At 37.8% G+C, this 16,535-nt stretch overlaps 1 protein-coding gene across 1 annotated transcript; it reads left to right on the forward strand.

Moving 5' to 3' along the window:
- Positions 1-1,477: 1,477 nt before the first annotated feature.
- On the forward strand, positions 1,478-16,314 carry LOC133463431 (E3 ubiquitin-protein ligase AMFR-like). Its single transcript, XM_061744976.1, has 14 exons — positions 1,478-1,668; positions 3,190-3,472; positions 4,508-4,600; positions 4,719-4,883; positions 8,050-8,202; positions 9,975-10,015; positions 10,350-10,482; positions 11,251-11,384; positions 11,476-11,586; positions 11,685-11,881; positions 11,963-12,066; positions 12,989-13,123; positions 13,338-13,528; positions 14,390-16,314. Exons 2-14 carry the CDS (start codon positions 3,218-3,220, stop codon positions 14,544-14,546), a joined length of 1,869 nt encoding a protein of 622 aa, XP_061600960.1. The 5' UTR covers positions 1,478-1,668; positions 3,190-3,217; the 3' UTR covers positions 14,547-16,314.
- Positions 16,315-16,535: the final 221 nt, after the last annotated feature.

Raw genomic sequence — 16,535 nt, forward strand, 5'->3', positions numbered from 1 at the left:
TTGTACACAAGTTATAATGACAATAAAGAACTATCTATATGAAATCTTTTTCTTTTAATTGATTTTCTGCTCTGTATCGGTATATGAAAGAGCTGACAGAAATTTATTATAAAAGGGTAAAAGATTATAAAAGGGTAATAAGCTAAGCTTCAGCCTACACCAGGGGTGTCGGACTCCGGCCCTCGAGGGCCGCAGTCCTGCATCTTTTAGATGTTTCCTTGCTTCAGCACACCGTGATACAAGGAGCTGTGTCAACAACTGAGCTGTCCAGACCTTGGACACAAGCTAATGAGGACCATTAATTAGAATCAGGTCTGTTAATGCATGGACCTGATTATGCATGTTAAATCAACATCTAAAACATGCAGGGCAGGAGGTCTCGAGGAGCGGAGTTGAGAACCACTGGCGTAATGCAATATTAGCATTAACTTCATGTTTATTTGTTCTTTTCTTTTCTTTCATTTCTGTTGTATTTGAATTCTTAGTTTGGAAATGACCGAAATAAACAAAAAAACAAATAATTGTGTCTTCTATTTGAGAAACCAATCAGGTCTCCATGACAGCAAATTAATTATCAGAAAATACACAAATATATTTGATCAATTATGGTCAAACAGCAATGCAGACATGACTTTTTATTTTTTATTTTATAACTAAATAGCCCTGTGATGGGTTATTTCCAGAGGTGTCAAGTAACAAAGTACAAATACTTCGTTACCTTACTTAAGTAGAAATTTTGGTTATCTTTACTTCACTGGAGTAATTATTTTTCAGACGACTTTTTACTTTTATTCCTTACATTTTCACACAATTATCTGTACTTTTTACTCCTTACATTTTAAAAACAGCCTTGTTACTCTATTTCATTTCGGCCTTTAAAAAAAAACTATCCAGTTAAATTGCTCCGTCCGGATAGAGTGAATTTGGTTGTGGTTGTGGCTCAGATGTTCTTGTCCAGTTTTGTTCTTACATCCGTTGCCCTCAGATTCCTGCAACTAAACTTGGATGTACATTCCAATAAAGGTTAGGATAAATGATAACATGCCTCTGAAGTTTGACTTTTTGCACCATTACAATACTTATAGGCAACTAGTCATATCTTCTGCTCTCTGAAACACATGATAATGCTCAATAGTACACATATATGGTTCTTTAATATATTTGCATTATACTAAGATGCATTCATTTCAATGGCTTTTGTCCTTAATTGCTTTTTCCCCCTTACATTACTTTTACTTTTATACTTTAAGTAGTTTTGAAACCAGTACTTTTATACTTTTACTTGAGTAAAAAACTTGAGTTGATACTTCAACTTCTACAGGAGTATTTTTAAACTCTAGTATCAATACTTCTACCTGAGTAATGAATGTGAATACTTTTGACACCTCTGGTTATTTCAGGGTTATTTGGGTTATTTTCCATCGCTGCGTCTTTAAACGCTAACGATGACGTCGTTTCCGTGGCGCATGCGCAGCTGCCTGCTCGGCGGAGTAAACATGACGGTGTTCTTCACGCAGCAGCGCTAAAAGCAAACTTCACTACATAATTCATCACCCAGGCTATTGTGTTTGACTAAACCCGAGACAAACTGTGAGTGAGGAATTAACAGAAGCTTGTGGTTAAGTGTTTGCCAGCAGCGCCTCGCCGCTCCGCTAATATCAGCTAAAGGTAAGCTAGTGTTAGGTAACGGCGGCAGGTGAGCTGCATGTTGAGGTGAACCTCAACTATTCAGCATCTGCTCTTTACTGGCATTTATGTCAGCTTTTAGTAGAGTTTTATTGACTAAGGCTGGTGGTATTACATCCTTGAATGTACTCTCAAGGTAACTCAATATGCGTTAGCTGATAGGTACCATAAATATTTGTGTTTCACACCCTGGAAAACCTGTCAAAAAACATGAATACTCTGTTTTAAATGTCTATTATGATCATACGACACATGTTGACTCGATTTAGCCACGAACATTTGCGATCACTACTGTAGTTCTGAGTTTAACTACTTATGAGAGTATGTTTGTGGTTGTGCGTGTATGGGTAAACACAGAATACATTGCTGTACAGTTAATGTATATAGTACTCAGTACTCGAGTTGTATAAAAAAAATCAGGGGGGATGGTGGATTTTATCATATGGGGACAGATAATTTGTGCTGATTACAAATAATATAATATATTACAAATAATAGCACTGACCAAAACACCTGCAGAAATACTGCAGGAATGACATAGCAGCAGTTAAATGCAGCCTTCTGTAAGCTTTAAATATCCACTGGGCTTACATCAAATACATCAAAACACAACAATAAAAAACAGTTTTCTGAACTTATAAATATGCCTCTGTCCTTCACAGGATAAGTAAAATGGATTGACTGCAAAAACTGAATCTTAACAAGAATATTTGTCTTATTTCTAGTTAAAATGTCTCATTTTAGTAGAACAATCTCATTACACTTAAAACAAGACTCATCACTGGAAAAAACAACAATTTTTCACCTGTTTCAAGTAGATTTTCACTTAAAATAAGCAGAAAAATCTGCCAGTGGAACAAGATTTTTTTGCTTGTAATGAAAAGATAAATCTTGTCCCACTGGCAGATTTTCCTACTTATTTCAAGTGAAAATGTACTTGAAACAGGTGAAAATTGTCAAATAAGTTATTTTTCTGGTGATGACTCTAAATGTTGAAATAGCAGTAAAACCACATTCATTGATGAAATGACATACGGGATGGAAAGGGGGGATGGCAGTTTTACAAGGGGGATGATTTTGATAGTTTTTATTTCAGGGGGGATGCCACCCCCCTCATCCCCCCTCAACTCCACAGTACTAATAGTACTGATACTATAAAAACATGGATGCAAATTTGTATTGACATTCCACTACATGTATATTTATACTTTGATAGCCCAAACTGTTTGTATTTGTCTTTAGTTTTTGTGCTCTAACAATCGTTAACTTTTTTTCCTTCACTTCCTTATAAACATTGTCTAGTATTGATTGTATGATAATAGGGTTATAGGCATCATAAGCTCATGCTTCGCCTTACACCTTTTTTTGGTCACATCTATTTGAGCCATCTCTGTAGTGCCTCTCTGGTTTTGCTGTATGATGATGGTTGCACCGATGTAATAACATTGTTTTTTGGATGACCAAAATAAGCAAACAAAACTAATCCACTTCTGCCTCTTGCAGCCTGTTGGACTGACTGTCTTCTCCTGCGATGCCTCTGCTGTTCCTGGAGAGGTTTCCATGGCCCAGCCTGCAGACTTACACCGCACTGAGTGTGCTCTTGCTGGCCGGCAGCATCTTCAGTGCCTTCACTACTGTCACCGACCCCGGGTTCGGGGCTTTTGATGGGGATGATACACCAGCTCTGTCTCTAGTCAATTACGAACATTTAAGCAGTGCTGTTAGTAACAAAGAGTTGGCAACTACTGTGCTGTGGTATCTTGTTACTGACAGTCTTTTTGTATGGGTGAGTGCCGTCCACCACAGTACTTTGTATAGTGTGATAAGCAGTGTTGTGCTAGTTACTGAAAAATAGTAACTAGTTACCGTTACTAGTTACTTCATTAGAAAGTAACTCAGTTAGTAACTCAGTTACTTAGACCAAAAAGTAATGCGTTACTATGAAAATTAACTTTTTAGTTACTTTAAATAAAAACATTATTTTAAATGCTCCCATTTAATGCCCCTCTAGCCTTCATTTCAGCAGGTACTGTATGGATTTGCATTGTGCATCGTGTTCTGCATTCTAAACAGTCTCCCCGCTTCCTCACTTCCTGTGTCAATAACGTTGGTCGCTTAGCAACAAGCTGAGAACGGCCAATGAGCTTCAGCAGCAGCTCAAGAACGGGACTCTTTGATGAATCGTTCATTACAGTCTCAAATATAACCAATGGTAGCATGTTGGTTTATAAGAATATTTTTGCCCAGAAGAAAAAAACAGCGACAACAACGACCCCATAACCATTTTCTTCTCTCAAAAAAAACACACCTGCACCACAGGCTTTAGGAGAAAAAGACCCTACAGAGCAGAGTAAAGTCGGGATGCAGCGGCTCAGAAGAGCAGTGAAATGCGTGACAGGTGGTGCTGATCTCTGCAATTTGAAGCCTTCTATAATAATTGTAAAAATAATTTCACTTATCATGGGTTCTTTTTGGAACATAACCCCTGCGAAAAACCAGGGATGACTGTAATGTAATCTCCACGTTGCGAAACTCCTTGAATGCACACACACGCCCACTACATTTCCTCTGGTCTCCGTGTGTGGGGAAAAAAAGCTTCACTGTAGCTGGCCAGAAATAACAGAGTAACGCACCATTTGGTAACGGTAATTGCGTGACTGAATTTAAAAAGTAATGCGTTAGAGTGTCAGTTACCGCAAAAATAACGGCGTTACTTTAACGCGTTACTAAATAACGCGTTAGTCCCAACACTGGTGATAAGTAAATGCTCTTCTTGGGGGAGAAAAAGCTGACTGTCACCTTGTTCTCTTCTTTCTTGTAGGTATTAGTCAACACATTCTGCTGCTCATTGATGTTAATTGCTAAAATGATTCAGTATGTGGTGTTTGGCCCACTCAGAGTCAGTGAGAAGCAGGTGAGTCTGTGTTCTTACTTGTAATTTCTTCCTAAACCAGAAATGCTTCTTTCATGTCTTCTACTTTACATTGAGGATGGATTTGTTAATAGCATGTTGTTGTTTTTTTTCCCCTCAGCACCTCAAAGACAAATTCTGGAACTTCATATTCTACAAATTTATTTTCATCTTTGGAGTATTGAATGTCCAAACAGTCGAGGAGGTGGTAATGTGGTGTTTATGGTTCTCAGCCCTGGTCTTCCTCCATCTCATGGTTCAGCTATGCAAAGATCGTTTTGAATATGTAAGTATGGGCCCTATCGGAAATGGAACTGCTTTCCATTAATCTGATGAAAACTGAATGTGCTCGTGTTTGTCTGAACGTCCCGCCTGGGAGCTTTTTTGTCCCTTCGCCTCATGCATGCAGTGGAATTGGGTGAAGATAAAGATGGGATCACTCGAGTCTACTATGATCTGAGTCAGTGATGGAGGGATATTTGGTACATATGAATTGCTCATTGAAGGACATATTTAAGTACCTAAGTGGCTCCACAAAGTGACAGGTTGACATTTTTGGTTTGGTTTTGTCCTTCAGACATCTAAATATTTCCTCTCAAGCACAAAAAGATTTTTTTCTCTCATAATATTATCCTTTTATTTAAATAGATATTAGCGCTTTGTTGGCCTCTTTCCTCTTTGCTTTACCTGCTTTTAGAAGCAGCAAATTCTTTTTCCTTAGTCATACAGAGAAGCAAATTTTGTTAAAAAAAAATATTTCTGCTATTACCTTAGCCTTTGCTCTCTGGCTGTGAAATTTAGATTTTAAACATGTTCAACTTCTTACAACTTTTTTAACTTTTCAAGTAAAATTGGATAATCATAAAGATTTCAAGTGAGAAAAGTTATTCAGTTACGGATTTGCTAAACATTTAACTCTATGTGTCATCTATATAACTATCCAGATATGTTGCAATGTTGTTGTTGTTTTGGCCTTATTTGACCAATATAACAATTATTTTTGTGGTACAATTTTAGAATTAATAGATTTTTTATTTATTTTCTTTTATTAACTGTCCTGGATATTTAAGACTGACATGACTGTGGTAAAAATAAGATGCAGCGAGCCCCTTGATCAATAAAAATGATCAGCACTAGCCTGAAAGTTCTGGATATTCAAAAAAGGATTATGTTCTTTTTTCCTGATCAAAACATCCAGAAATGTAAGCCCTAGCGGTCTGTGGTAGAAAGTGAGGTAGTTTTGAGAAGGGTGTTTGTGGGAAAAGGACTCCTGTGGTCAAAATGTAGCTTGAACTTGACGTGTCATGTTAAGGATTACTAAAGGGCTGGGTCTCCTTTAATTTATTCTTCTTGTTTTTGCTGAACAGGAGTTCTTTTGACACGTGCTTGGCACAGAAGGTTGCACGATACTACAAACACGTCAGAAAGACTGTACCATTGTATTTACTTGCATTACAATTCCCTCATAGACACAACTTATAAACACGCTGAAACTAAAGTTCCTTTTGGGATTACTGCAAATGGCCAGTTTAGCATTTAGGGCTCCGGATTATGATTTTCATTCAGTAAAGTGCATATCTAAAACTTTATTTAAATTTTTTTTGTGGTTAGATATTGTAGGGTTTGTACTGATATCAATTTATTTGGACAGATATGACCACCTCTCTGTCGATTTATGGATCCATCTGACACAACAAAGGCTGTCGAAATAATGGATTTAACTGCCTCTAAAGCCCTTTCCCTAATTTGTTACAAATTAAACATCATGGATATAAACCTATGCTAGTAATCGCCTTTTTACTCATGAAGTACATTTGAGAGTAAATGCAAGGCAGTTAAAAAGCAAGTATTTGACACATGATCAACAGATCTACAGACTTTTTATGGATGGCTTTCTAAAGATGAACTAGAAGTTCTCAGTAAGTCTGAATCTAGCGGTGCCCAGTTCACCCCTAGGTCTATTAATAATTCCTTGCATTGGCACGCTTGCTGGTACAGTTTCAGTCACTCTGCTGCTCTAGTATCAGATTGTACTCTCCATGTTGGGGAAAACAAAATTCTAATGAAATTACCTTCTTGTTTGCAATGATATTAGAAAAAAAAACAATTTATATGTTTTGTTTTGATGCATAATACTGACCGAGTTAGTTTACCAAAAAGTAATTTGTCGGGACTGTTTTTCTTGTTAGTAACACAATTTGTTGCATTGCTTCCACTTTTGTGACTGGATTTTTGGGCAAAAACAGTGCTTCCCTATACCATGTGGAGAGCACTATTGCCTCTTTTCAACAACTTGAAGCTGGTGTCAGGTTGGTGCTAGAGCGAGTTCAGGGCTGTTTTTTTTATTTTTTTTATTATGAGCCTCTTAAAACTGATTTGCTTTTGTGAATGCTCATTGCTGTGCCAACTGGCATTTCAAAATGTTGACGCCATTCATGAACACTGCTAAAACAGGATTTACAACTGCTGTTTTGAGTGGGATCTGTAAACGCCGCAGGTGATTTTACACCATCTAAGATTGTTTAATAATGAAGATTCACACACTGCTGGGTTTGTTTGCTTCACAACAACTATTGTGACTCAAGCTTGATGTGGTGCATAAATACCGACTGTCAATTTCAAATGCTGGCTAGCTGGCTACAAACAAGATTTATACACACAGTTTTAAGTAGGATCCATAAATGACAGCATGTGTTATTCAGCAATATTTGTTAATGACAATCCAAACACTTTTTAAAAAAAAAATCAGTTTGAAACTCCCACTGTGAAAAACGCCTGCTGCAACTCTGGACCGTCTTTAGTTAGTGCAAATTTCCAAGTACTTAATGAACAAATGTTGTCGCACAGATGATTTATCCCTGATGTTTGAGTGGGATATATGGGCTCATAAACACGAGCAGATAATACTGAAACACTTAATAGTGTTTATTAATGAAAACGTGGATGCTATTTTTAAATTCAGTTGAAAATTGTGAAAGTGAATTCATTTTCTGCTGTACATATTAAAATAGGTTTTCTCCTGCTTTCAGGTAGCACATGGACAGTTTCCTCCACAGACCATTGTGTTCTTTCTTTTTTTTCTCATCAAAGTGATTATTTTTGTGTGCGTGTGGTGGTCGCAGTATTTTGGTTGGGAAGGGGATCCTGCTTCCTGGTTACTAGCTCTAGCTCAGTAAGGTAGAGGCCAGCATAGCACCAGTTTTCCTGGCTCCGAGTCTGAACCAGTCCTTTCTTCATGGCTGGTGGTGGAAAAGTAAAAAAATCTGGTGCCAAGTTTGGCACTAACTCTGAACTAGCACTGGATCTGCTTTAGTGGAAAAGCCCCGTCTGAACTGTGTTTTGTTTTTGGGTTTTCTTTGTTTTTTTCAATTCAACCATCTCCTTGGGACATAAGAAAAGAGAGATCTGAAAAAGACTAAGTGTACTAAAGCCCAGTGTTTTCTTCCTTACAGCTGTCTTTCTCCCCTTCGACTCCTATGAGCAGCCATGTGAGAGTGCTTTGTCTGCTGGTCTCCCTGCTCATGGACTGCTGTGGTCTGGCTGTGGTCTGTGGTCTTTTAGGAGCTTCCCATGGCATGCACACCCTCTCCTTCATGGCTGCAGAGGTGAGAAGTCAGTCACAACTCAATTTAAACAATGAAAACCTTCAGTGAGGGTGGAAGATCACACTTTATTTAAATGATTGGTAACACATGCGCACTTTTTATGTAAAAACTTTGTCTTAAATAGAGTTTGCTAAATGTGCTCCAAAGCCCAACACGTCAGAGTTCTTTCTTTGTCATTGAAAACATTTCTAAAATGCATCAAAACCAGTTTTATTTAATCAGTGGAGCAGTACGACAGAAGCGTCTCTTGTTTCTCTGAGAACACACTTTTTTCACATATTTTACAATATCAGTGCTGGCGTTTGAGAAATGTAGTCACACTTTTAGTGATTACCTATCTACCACAAAAAGATCATGGTGTGAAAATCACATTATAATACCATTTATTCTGGTTTCTTAAAATCTAAGTGTGTCACTTGTAGTAACCTAGATTCATGCATGCTGACAGAGGTGCTGCTTTTTGGAAGACTACAAGTCTAATCTTTGTACAAAGCAGAAAAGGTTTGCACATTTCTAAAAGGGGATATCCTCATAGCCATGTTTACAGATGAAACAGGCTATCTAAAGCAACATAAAATGACACAGTAAAGTCAAATAAAGGGCCAATCCCAATACACCCCCTACTTTCTACCACTAGCCCTCACCCACTACCACTAGCCCTAAAAATGAAGCCACAAACTTTAGGGCCCTTGTAATCTTCCCATACGTCACACCATATCAGGAAGCTGAGAGGAAGCAGGCTAGAAGCTGTTTTAATTTCCGCTCTAGTGCTCTTAATATGCCACTTTATTAAGTTTTAATATTTTTTCAGGCGTAAAAGTAACCGTTAAGATCCCCTACGCCGTAGGCTCTGCGTTGGTGTAACGCAGAACCATGAATCAGCCTTTATTCTGGCGAGATCTTCGCGAACAACGGGCAAACGAGTGATAATGTACATTCACTGAGTGAATATTATGAAAGTAAAATATATATTTCTCGCTAGAAATGTAATCAAAACGCATTTTTATGCAGAAACTAACTCAAAATATTGATTTTATTCACTAAAAAATTAGAAATGTCCGCCATGTTTTTTTGTTTTTTTTTATTCAGTCTGCAAATGATGACGTAAAGCATTCTGGGAAATTTTTCTAGCCATCGGTCAGCTAGGGTGCATCTGAAAACCCTTGCTCTGTGTTTTTTTTTTTTTTTTTTTTTTTTTTTTTAAAGCAAAACAAACTGAGTCCCACTCAAGTCTGTCATGATTGTAATGAGCATTCTGGAGTTTCCTCGATGCTGTCTGAATTCAATTATCTAAATGGACCAAGGCATGTATAGCACTGTCATCACTTATTCAATAATTAATTTCTCTCCGGTGTCTGAGCAGTAACTTACCTGTAGATGACATTATCTGGTCCTGAACAATATCCTCATGAGCTTCTCTGCTATTGTACCGTGCTTGAAAACAGTCAAGAAAAGATTAACAAGAATATTAGTTCCTCTCAAACTATCTTATTGGCTTCTTCTGCGTGCTTGTCGAGGCCTCATGGGACTGGACTATTTAATGTATTATGGACCATTAAATGTGGCATTGCCCCATGAATTAAGGCAATTCTGTGAAATGGATTCACAGATGTGAATCCCAGCAAGCATAGTTGATGCCATACTGTCTCATCATTGTGAAACTTAAAGCCTCAGTTTAAATTTTATTTTTGGTTCCAGCTGGTGTGCAAAGCAGACAACCCAAAACGTTGCATCATTTTGACCTTTTACCTTTTTCTCTTTGTCCCCTTCAGTGCTTGTTGGTTACTGTCCGCACTGGGCATGTTATCATGCGGTAAGTATATTTAAACTGTTGTTTTAAAAGACAGTGTTTGTTTCTGTATTTATTTTTGTCTTGATTTAATTATTTTTAAGGAGACTGTCCCATGGAGATGTTTGCAATAATAATAATTAGGATTTAGCTCTGTTTAAGTTTAAGGGTACCAAATTCCTGTATTTTCTTTTCATCTTTAGTAGAATTGAAAATAAAAGTGACTGGTGTAGTCTGCCAAAACAAAAAAAACAGGGGAGACCTAAGAATTTTGCCACAGTACTACTATATAAATTAGACAAGACAGGAATTAGTCTCAAATGCAAGTTTCTAACCCTCATGTATCTCATCTCTCAAGATACTCCATCCATCTGTGGGATTTGAACCATCCGGGGACGTGGGAGAGCAAGGGCACATATGTCTACTACACAGACTTCATCATGGAGTTGGCGATGCTCTTTCTTGACCTGATGCACCACATCCATATGCTGGTAAGATTTAATATCAATAGGATGTTCTTAAAAGTTAGTTTGCTTTTAGCGTCCCAGTAGAAAAGATGGACTCTCAAACTGATGGTTCACAATCCTTTTATTTAACAGCCTTGCGTTGTCTAAGAGCTACAAATGTACAAAATAAAAATACAATTAGTAACACAAATGGTATGTTCCCTTTGCCTTTTTTATGAATCATACCTTAAAATATTATATTGTATCATTGACTATCTTTCCTTTGAAATATTACATTGTATCCTGAAATAGAAATAACGTAAATCATATTGTAACTAATTGTGATCTTGTATAACAAATAACAATGAATCATATAAACTTTACCTTTACATTACTTTAAACATAACCGTTACACTTAACTGCAACTTGTATGCTCCGTGAAATATAACTAAATAAACATTGACACTGCGGAACGCTAATACCAACCTTGTTCCTCCATCAACCAGGTGCTAAGGAACCGTCTTCAGCTTAGGATCACAGTTTACAATTGCCCTTTTCCGTTTCACCGTCTCCTTTCTCTTTGCACCCGCAGCGCTGCTGTAGAACCGTTAGCGTCAACCAACTTAGACACCTCGTTGGTTTAAGCATTTCAAAATAAAAGCATTAGCTGCGTTAATGCTGCAGCAGAATAATAAACACGTGTGAACTAATTTACAATAAAGAAAACATTACTAGGGTCATTTACACTTCTTTTGGTTCTGTTTCTATTCTAACGAGTCTCTATTTTCTCTCTTCAATAATCTATCCCAATAGCTTTTTGGTAACATCTGGCTGTCCATGGCAAGCCTGGTTATCTTTATGCAGCTGCGATATCTCTTCCACGAGGTCCAGCGCCGCATCCGCAGACACAAAAACTACCTTCGTGTCATCAACAACATGGAGGCCAGGTTGCTCCTTTGTTTCTATTTCTTGAAGACTTTTGTAAAGAGAGCTACTTGTTCCATTGATGCAAATTTTTGTAATGTGGATCTTGTGCAGATTTGCTGTTGCTACTGCAGAAGAGCTGGCAGCCAATGATGACGACTGTGCCATCTGCTGGGATGCCATGCTGACCGCACGCAAACTACCCTGTGGTCATCTCTTCCATAAGTAATAACAATATTTCTTCCATGTATTTATTATGATCCATGCAGGAATGATTTTACTTGCATGATGCTAGTGACTTTTCCTGGGTGTTTCTTTTCCAGCTCCTGTTTACGCTCGTGGCTAGAGCAGGACACATCCTGTCCCACTTGTCGGACGTCACTGAACATTAACGGAGACGGTGGCCCGGTGAGGAGCCAGCAGCAGGGTGGCGGTTTGGAAGACAATATCGGCCCAGCTGGAGCCGCTCCAGATGCTAGACCCCACATCAATCAACACAATCACTTCTTCCACTTTGATGGCAAGTGTTTCGTACACAAACCCGACAATGACTTGTGAAGTGACCATACAGCTGACTGAAATCCAAACGTTCTTCTCGCAGGATCTCGCATTGCCAGCTGGCTGCCCAGTTTTTCAGTAGAAGTGATGCACACCACTAATATTCTGGGCATGGCTCAGGCCAACAACTCCCAGCTTATGGCCATGGTGAGTTCATGTTTCAATTCAGTTGGAGTTTTTGTTAGTTTGCGATGATACAGATGATTTTTTACTCCTCAGCGCTGAGTAAAGTCCTGTTTGTTGGAAATATGTATTTGGGTCATCTGTCTGCCAATCTGTTCATCCCATTCTCGGGTACAGATGTGGACAAGTTTGAGTTTCCTCATGTAGACTTGCACATCTTATGTGTTGAATAAACAAGGATCTATGTGATTAACTTTTGTCAGTTAAGTAACAGTCAAGTAATTTCAGAGATAGTTGTGTTCCACATGTACATGTGGGGAAAAAAGAAATTCTACATCTATATATGGTAACTCTTTTGAATACAATATTTCCTCTACTTCCTCTACGACTAAATTCATTGTTTGAGTTTAATATTTAAACATGAAATATCAAGTCAATTGGCCATTTGTCTATTCCTTTACTATGAAAAGAATATGTTCATTAACATCTTTTTATTTTATGTTCAACATCGCAGAAACCTTTCAGGATGTCAGGATTTGTACATTAAGTTTCAAATTTCATACAAATGTTCATATAGTCAGAAATCAAATGTGGACAGACATGGAACAAATGATTGCAGTGTTATCTAGTGTCATTAGTTATCTAGTGAAGCTAACCATTTAGATGAACGTTCTTTCTGTATGTTCAGTATTTCCACTACACTCGGGCTCTGAAAATCATTTATGTGTCGATATTAATTTTAAATCGATGTGGTTTAACATAGTTAAAATAACCAGTGTAGTTTAGTGGTGTATGGCTCAACTTTACTAATAACTGATGCATCTGTGTTGATGTAGTTTTTGTGTTGGTTTTTAACTGAGAATAGTGTGTTTTCCCTCATCTCATTTATGTTTTTCTAAACCATTTCCCTGTTGCTCTTATCACTGATGAACCTTCTGGTCTACAGGCCCATCAGGTCCAGGAGATGTTTCCTCAAGTGCCCTCCTACCTGGTAATGCAGGACCTGCAGCTGACCCGCTCTGTGGAAGTAACTACAGACAACATTCTGGAGGGCCGCATCCAGGTGCCTTTCCCTACGCAGGTGGTTACATTTCACACAAGTGGCATATTTTACCCTTCTGTTTCCTTTGATAATGCAGAGCTTATGTTTTCTTTTGTTTTTTTGGAGCAATATGCTCTTCAGATATCTCCAACAACACTGTCAGCATTTCACTTCCACACCCTCTTTGAATAACCTTTTTTGTTTTCCCCCATGGTCTTCATAAGTAACACGCTGTCCTGTGTTCCCTCTGTAGGCCATAGAACATGGTCCTTCACACGTGAACCCCTCTCCAGATGAGCAGGCAGGTCCCAGTGGGGCGGCTGAACAGAACCTTAATGAGTCGGATAACATGGAGGTCAGAGGTGGCCGCTTCTCCAAGTCAGCGGAGGAGAGGCAGAAGATGTTAAAACAGAGGAAGGAAGAGATGCTCCAGCAAGCTCGCAGGTTGGATCTCCACATGTTTGAGTTTTATTCTTCATATTATGATATATACAGGGTTCATACGTTTTGAAAAAACCTGGAAGTAACCTAGTTCACCCCAAAAGTTTTGGAAAAGTCATGGAATTTATTTTTCTCACTTAATGATAACATTTAGTAATAACAGCCTATAAGGTAGATTTAAAATTGATCAATAAATATTTCGTATAGAAAAGTCTTGCGCGTTCTCACGCGTGACGTGCCTAGCATTTTACGCATCATGCATATCGGTTATTATTACAGTTATTGCAGTTATATTAGATTACTATACAACATATACTACAACATAGTGCTGGTATATCAGTGTTAGTTTAAACAAATGTTTATTTTGTATAAAACAGTAATTGTCATTAGATCTCCACTGTGGTGACTTTTTACGTAGTTTTATTCCTATATTTCATTCATACATTGATGTTTTAGAGGTCATGTATATTCATGGAAACTTGCTGCCAAGTCATGGAAAAGTCATGGAAATGTGTTGGTTAAAATGTTTATGAACCCTGTATATAGAATCAGCTTTGAATCATCTTTTGTTGGGCTTGAAAACAATGTGCAGCCAGACGGGATTGCGCACAAAAGCTCAGTTTTACAAACTGAAAATAAATTTACTTGTAAAACATTTTCTCTTGTCTGTGGGCAAGAACAGGACAGATACAATGCTAGTTGTATTTACTTGGAAGAATACAGAAAGGACAATTACTGAAAATTAGAAATAGAGCTTTTTAAAAGTTTCATCAGGGGTATACATTCCTCATTGTTTTATTTTTTTTTACCAAATGACGTTTATCTTCATATCTTCATCCTTCCTTATTCCCCCACTCTCTGTAGGAAATACATGAACAAAACGTCCGACGAGCAGGAGGAGGATTTGCCCAGACTGGAGGAGGATTTATTCGCAGATCTGAACTCAACTGTGCTGAGACGTAGAACCATGGCAGCAGCTGCAGAAAGGCGCATGCAAAACCAGCAGGATCCTGCACCCTGATGTACAGATTAGCTTAAGCAGGAGTGCACCACCTCATTATCCCAAGAGGCAACAACAGAGCTATTTCAACCTTGCCCCATTTGGTGTAGTCAATGGTCGTCACCTATTCAAAACTGTAATTAAAAAGCATTGCAAACATGGCCTGTGGACTGTTTGGGCTGACTAAAGAAGGTGAGACGGTTGGGAGTGGCCTCTGCATCACTGATCCATTGAGTATTTGGAGCGTTTTATAAATTTGTGGGCAAAAACCTACTCGTGTAAGGTTGCATTGCTCTTTCATTCATGTGCCACAACATGGAGCCACCAGCTTAAACAGACGATGCCTGTCATGATTTTGACTTGCTGTCAAAAATGAGAAAGAAAAAAAAATATGAGTGTGGGTGGAAGGTCTTACATGAGTATTACATGAGTCTTGGGGTTTTTATTTAGTTTATTTTTCTTACGTTTGGTCATTTCTTTTGCTGATGACAGAAAGCTCAATATTTCAGATGAAAAAACTCATCTGATGTTTGTGTATTGAGTTTCAATGGTGAATTCAGTAGCAACATGTTTTTATTTCTTACTTTTGGAGTAAGAGAATGTCACTTTAGTATTGGTCAGACTTTCTGTCAACTATGAATGTTTCTATTAACATGCTGCAAACAGTGTTTTTACCCGCATGGGCTGTTCTGTGTTGACTGTGTTAAATCACCCCTTGCATACAGTTTGGATATTGTTCCCCAACAAAAGGGGGAAGTTGGCACATTCACCTTTTGTTTTCCAGTGCCGGCACCCTTAAATACATTGGCAAAAAATGGGGATGCATTACATGTCGTTCAAGAGAATAGAAAATCCTTTTGCACATTTATCAAACCCGTTTAAACGTTTTATTACACAATTCAGTTAACTTTTGACGTTTCGCTCGTTTTCTATGCTGTGACTTTGACTTGATGCTGCTTCATACAGATTCTTATTCAAGAAAAGGAATCTGTATGAAGGAATGTTTGGGTAATCCACTTGTGCAGTCTTTGTCAACTCATAGGTGCACAGGTACTCGAAGTGCTACTTGGAGAAACCATGATGGCGGAGAAATAATCATCCTCTGTTATTTATGTTACGTGCAGCACTGGACAACACATCCTCGCCTCTTGAAACTCTTTGGGGAATAATCAGATTTCACTAGATCTGATTGGTTGAAACACATCACTGGACATGGAAGTGGAGACTGTATTATAATAACTTCTTAGATTTTTGTCATTACAGTTTAAAAGGCAGTTTGGGTGAGAGATGCATGGAATATAGACGAGCGATTTTATTTCCCTTCCACTTAATCCCAAAGATCAGCCCACAAACTTCCAATAGTAGCTGAGGTTTTGTGATCTTTATTGCGTGTTGATTTTATTGCTCATTCTCTGTTTTGGTGTGCAAGTATGCACATTTAGGATTTAGATTTTAAAAATGAGTTAGACAAATACGTTGAGTTTTTTTAAATCACTGGAAAGCTTTCATTTTCAGTTCATTCATTTACTTTGCAACTTCAAAATCCATGATGTATTTTCGTATTCATGAATTACCTTTTAATAACCATTGCTATTTAATCAAAACATAAATCTAATTTTCTTTCTTTTTTTTTTTTTTTTTTTTTTTTTTTAGAACTGAGCTTTCCTGTATTTGTGCCTAACTCAAGGATGGTTCAGCTAAGGATAACTTCTGTAAATCTAGTTTTTGTAAATGATGTTAATATGGAAAAACTCAATAAACAGAGCTTCTGCAGCTTTTTAACAAGCAACTGTGTTTAATCTTTTTCTTGATAGTATTGTAGTCCCACCCCCCCACCCCCCCTCCCAGCAAGATTATGGGGAGGCATCATGAACAAACGACATAAACACAAACAATAAGGTAAAAATAAATACAATTAATAACAAAAACAGTAAGGCATTTCAGAAAGAGGTTAAAATAAAAGATACTTTGATATATCAGCTAATACTTTTTTTGCAGAGTAATATGACT

The sequence above is a fragment of the Cololabis saira genome, chromosome 2, assembly GCF_033807715.1.
Source record: "Cololabis saira isolate AMF1-May2022 chromosome 2, fColSai1.1, whole genome shotgun sequence".
Lineage (NCBI taxonomy): Eukaryota > Metazoa > Chordata > Actinopteri > Beloniformes > Belonidae > Cololabis > Cololabis saira.

What these genes read in the sequence shown, in the direction of transcription:
- LOC133463431 (XM_061744976.1), top strand. Translation starts at nt 3,218, where the DNA reads ATGCCTCTGCTGTTCCTGGAGAGGTTTCCATGGCCCAGCCTGCAGACT. An exon ending in ACTGGGCATGTTATCATGCG is followed by an intron (nt 10,016 to 10,349) that starts GTAAGTATATTT and finishes TCATCTCTCAAG; the next exon opens with ATACTCCATCCATCTGTGGG. An exon ending in AGGTGCCTTTCCCTACGCAG is followed by an intron (nt 13,124 to 13,337) that starts GTGGTTACATTT and finishes TTCCCTCTGTAG; the next exon opens with GCCATAGAACATGGTCCTTC.